The sequence below is a fragment of the Hyalella azteca genome, unplaced genomic scaffold (assembly GCF_000764305.2).
Source record: "Hyalella azteca isolate HAZT.00-mixed unplaced genomic scaffold, Hazt_2.0.2 contig9317, whole genome shotgun sequence".
Classification (NCBI taxonomy): Eukaryota; Metazoa; Arthropoda; class Malacostraca; order Amphipoda; family Hyalellidae; genus Hyalella; species Hyalella azteca.
The window spans coordinates 6,198-10,382 of NW_025939391.1; the positions used below are offsets into that span (position 1 = coordinate 6,198).

Consider the following 4,185-nt stretch of genomic DNA (forward strand, 5'->3'; position numbering starts at 1 on the left):
GACGTGCAACAGAATCTGAGAGCATCTAAATAAACACTAGAAGCGGTAACCCGCTTTCCTCTTCCCCGCTACGTAGGAGGGACGTACCCGTCTTTTGGAGGCTTGACGGTCTGGGCGTTGCCGGGGGCGGTGAGACCCACGAGCACCTTGCAGATGAAGATGACTTCCCCGTAGCCGCGAGAAAATTGTGCACTGTTGAAAAGAGGAAAAAAGTTCACTTTCACTTAACGAGGCATGCTACAGTGAGGTTACCTAAGGCAGGTGAGGAGGTGAGGCATTACCCTAAGGATTGCCTCTAAATTAAATTAACTATAGTACGTATTATCAAGTACGCAGAGTCCGGGCGTGGAAATTATATCACGTGAATGGACATTATTCAGCGACCTGAGGAATACAGGTGGTTACAATATGATTGGGTGATCGTAATAAGGGATGGTTCATACTATAATTAAGTATTCCAGTAAAATGCCCTTTGGTAACCTGCTTTCTAATCTCAAAATACCAGCAAGAAGTTTTGTTCGGCTTACTGAAAAAAAAAACAATAAGAAAATCGTTATTAAAAAGTATGCTTTGGTCTTCAATGAAACATGCATGAATGGAGAACTTCCGCCTAACTACATTAACTTTAATTATTGTAGCGAAATATGGCTAATACATGTAATTATACGTACTTGTTAGAGAAATATGCTCCTCTTCCCTGATTTTGTCCTGCATTGGATCCATGAAGTCTCCAGTCAATGTTTTCTTCAAGAATGGCTTTGACGTTGACAGAATTCGTTCCGTGAAAGAGGTACTCTTCCCTGTACCGAACACCTGGATATTGGCTCTGAAGTTGAGCCTTCTTGATATCAAACGCTGCTTTGAGGTGGGGGTTTTTCACTTTGAAGATGTTGCGGGGTTGACAATTTGTGGACCTCAGCAGTGACAGAACTTTGCCGTACTCGGCATGGTTTGCTCGAATGGGTGTCGCGTAACTCGTTTGTCCAAAGGGGATTTCAGTGAACAACGTTGTTGATGCTGACGTAGATGATGAACCATGCGACCCACCTGCCATGGGTCCGAACTGCTTTTGCCTGCGTACTTCTCGTACTTTGCGCCTCATGGGTCGCTGAACTCTTGTTCTCACGTTGGTTTGCGTCATGGTCGTTAGGTCCAACACGTACGTTTGCTGTCGGCTCTTGATTGTCATCACCTGGCCAGGCTTAGTCTTGTAATGCTTTTCGATGTCGTCAGAACCTTGGGTAGGAACGCAATTCGTATCATTTCCAGAACTAATTTGGCCATACTTTATCCACTGGTTGTTTTCATCGCAGAAGAACCACTCGTATTCGTTGCTTGAAAATTCATAGTCGCTCTCGTCTGCAAACAGAGGCATGATGGAGCCGGACCTGAACTACTGGGAAAGGCTGAAACACCTGGGACTGTACTCACTGGACAGGAGAAGAGAAAGGTATATCATACTGTACACTTGGAACATGATAACCGGACTGACTCCCAACTATGAGAGTGAGACTTCCATAATAGTGACACGTTACAACGAAAGAAGGGGCAGACTGCAGGATTCCCCCATTTAATAACCGAGCCGCGCAAGAGTACAGACTCTTCGTGAGGGATCACTGTCCGTGGTAGGACCGAGGCTCTTTAATGCCCTGCTAAAAGCGCTGAGAGGAGGGGAGTTTACTCCTGCGACTTTCAAGAGACAACTGGATAAAGTTTCTGAAGAAGATCCCGGAATGTCTAGTAATGGGAAACTACCCACAGCCAGTGACAAGCAACAGCATCTTGCATCAGCTGGCCCAAAGGAGGGCAAATATACGGAACACGTCCGACGTTACATATATCCGGGACCCGAGGGCGGGGTGACCTGCCTAGCGACGACTCGGAGACGGCGGACGACGAAGGTGGCGCATCAGCGTGACCGGGGACTAGGAAGTCCTAAACTCATCATATACAAAGACAGTGAGTTGAATGTAAGGGGAATGTTTGGTGAATGTTAGATGAATTTGTGATTAATGTGCGGTGAATGTCTGATAAATGAATTGAATATTTGATTAATGTGAGGTGATTGTGAGTTGAATGTATGTTGATTATTAAGTGGACGTAAAGTGAATGTCAGGTAAATGTTAGGTGAATGTGGGTATGAATGTTAAGTATGTTGGATGGGTGTTGATGTGTGGTGAACGCTTGGTAAATGTGAGACGAATGTGTCGTGAATGTCAGATGAAGTGAAAGTGAAGGGAATTTGTAGTGATTGGTGAATGTTTGATGAATGTATAATGAATTTTAGGTGAATTTGGGATGCTTGAATCGAGTCATAATTTCCCATCAAGCATAATGAGAAGTAATTCGTTAAATTCTAGTCTCTCGTTTTCCGTTGCTAATGTATATGCTAGAATTCCTATTGTTATAGTAATGTTGTTAATAAAATAATCTTCGCGTTTCGATGTTTGAAAGAAATGTAAATTTTTCTTGACTTTTTAAACTAAAATCAAAGCTGCTAACGAGTTGAATCAAAAGAAAGCATACGAATTTGCATTCCAACCTTCTTTTCTCCCCATTAATCGATGCCTTATTCTTCCCTAATCTATACTAAAATAATTCTAGAATTCTTGTAGTAGTGAAATTCTAGAATTAGTGGTTCATATAGTCAAAATCGATCGAACCTGGAAACTTGATCAGTTCCGAAATATCAGTTAAACATAAAAGGTGAATATATTTTTACACCACTTCTCTTTAACTTCACTTCTTGTTTGTTTGTTTGTCTGTCTGTCTGTCTGCTACAAATCTTGTAATCGAAATTTAACACACTTCTACTTATCCTATCGATCTGAAATTTTGCACACTTGTGTAAAGTTGGAGACAATGCATGAATCAAATGTCAAAATAAATGCNCAATACTGAGAAAATTAACAGGCAAATAATGCATGGAGAGGAAATGTAACAGGAGATCTTTCAGGCAGAGCAGTAACATTAAGGCCTCATTAAACTCACCCTTGAAGGGTACAGGAATGGTACCATCCAGTGTGAGTAACTGCTTTGTGATGCCATCATTAAACACTTGAATATGAGGGAGTGATAATTAAATGCCAAGCCAAGAGAGTGAAGAGGTTCAAGTCATGTACAGAGAAGGTAGAACTAATGAACAATGAGCTAACAAATTTATTGCTGAGTACCTATATGATCATCATGAAGATGGATGGAGTACTATAGGTATATAATATGGCAAAATAAAAGAATATTCAAAATCACACTTTATCATTGATTCATTTATGTATTTAAAATATACTAACAATCTAATAAAAATGACAACTAATGATGGAAATTATATTTTTTGTGTATTTCACTGAGTTTATCTGTGTAGAGCCAATATCTTTAACTAACAAAATTATGGATATCATCATAAATTATCTCTATAGGCATTGCATATTTGGAAAGTTCTGTACATACCTATTCTATACATACTACAACAAATATCCAAAAAAGTATATCATATGCATACTTTGATTTGTAAACATTTCCCAACCTCCAGAGTAATGATGGTTAAACTTAGGTATATACTTGAATCATCAGTACCTATATCATTATATTTTAGAATCTATCTTATAACAATCATATCACAATAGTCATAAAAGTTCACAGGAAATGACAAAGAATTAAAGACAGATAAAGGGCACAACCTACCAAATGTAGCCAATTTGGCAGCAAGGCCTCGATACTGGTTGAGTAAATTCATACAGTCCGTCTTGGTCTTGGCAACATGTTGATACTGTGAAATAAAGTGCATTCAAAATTTGCTGTAGAATACCAATTAGGATGAAGAGACATAAAAATAATACAACATTTCAAACAACTCTATGAAATCTAATGAGAAATTATATCCAACCTAAATCAATTAATGCCATTCCATGTAAGATGTATACCGTACTCAAATTAATTAAATAATTCATAAAAATCAAATAATATAAATAATTATATCTAATAAAAATATATCCAGTGCAGTTTTTTTATTAAGAATTAGAATTATTTCAATCTATTTATACATAAGCTAAGAAGTAAATATATATTTTTATGATCACAGATAATAAGCAAATTGAAATGAAACCATAATTTTAATTCATTTAATTCAATAAAAAAAGAATCAAGAAATTCAAGAGCTTTCCTCTAAATTTTAATTGAGTGTTAACT

At 38.0% G+C, this 4,185-nt stretch overlaps 1 protein-coding gene across 1 annotated transcript; it reads right to left on the reverse strand.

The window, feature by feature from the left end:
• Positions 1–68: 68 nt before the first annotated feature.
• On the reverse strand, positions 69–1,338 carry LOC125178380 (protein mono-ADP-ribosyltransferase PARP11-like; the record flags this gene model as incomplete). The annotated part of the gene is given in 2 exon segments (XM_047881972.1): positions 69–192; positions 672–1,338. Coding segments are annotated over 2 exon segments (791 nt in total), but the record flags the coding sequence as incomplete, so codon positions are not given.
• Between the last annotated feature and the right edge of the window lie 2,847 nt (positions 1,339–4,185).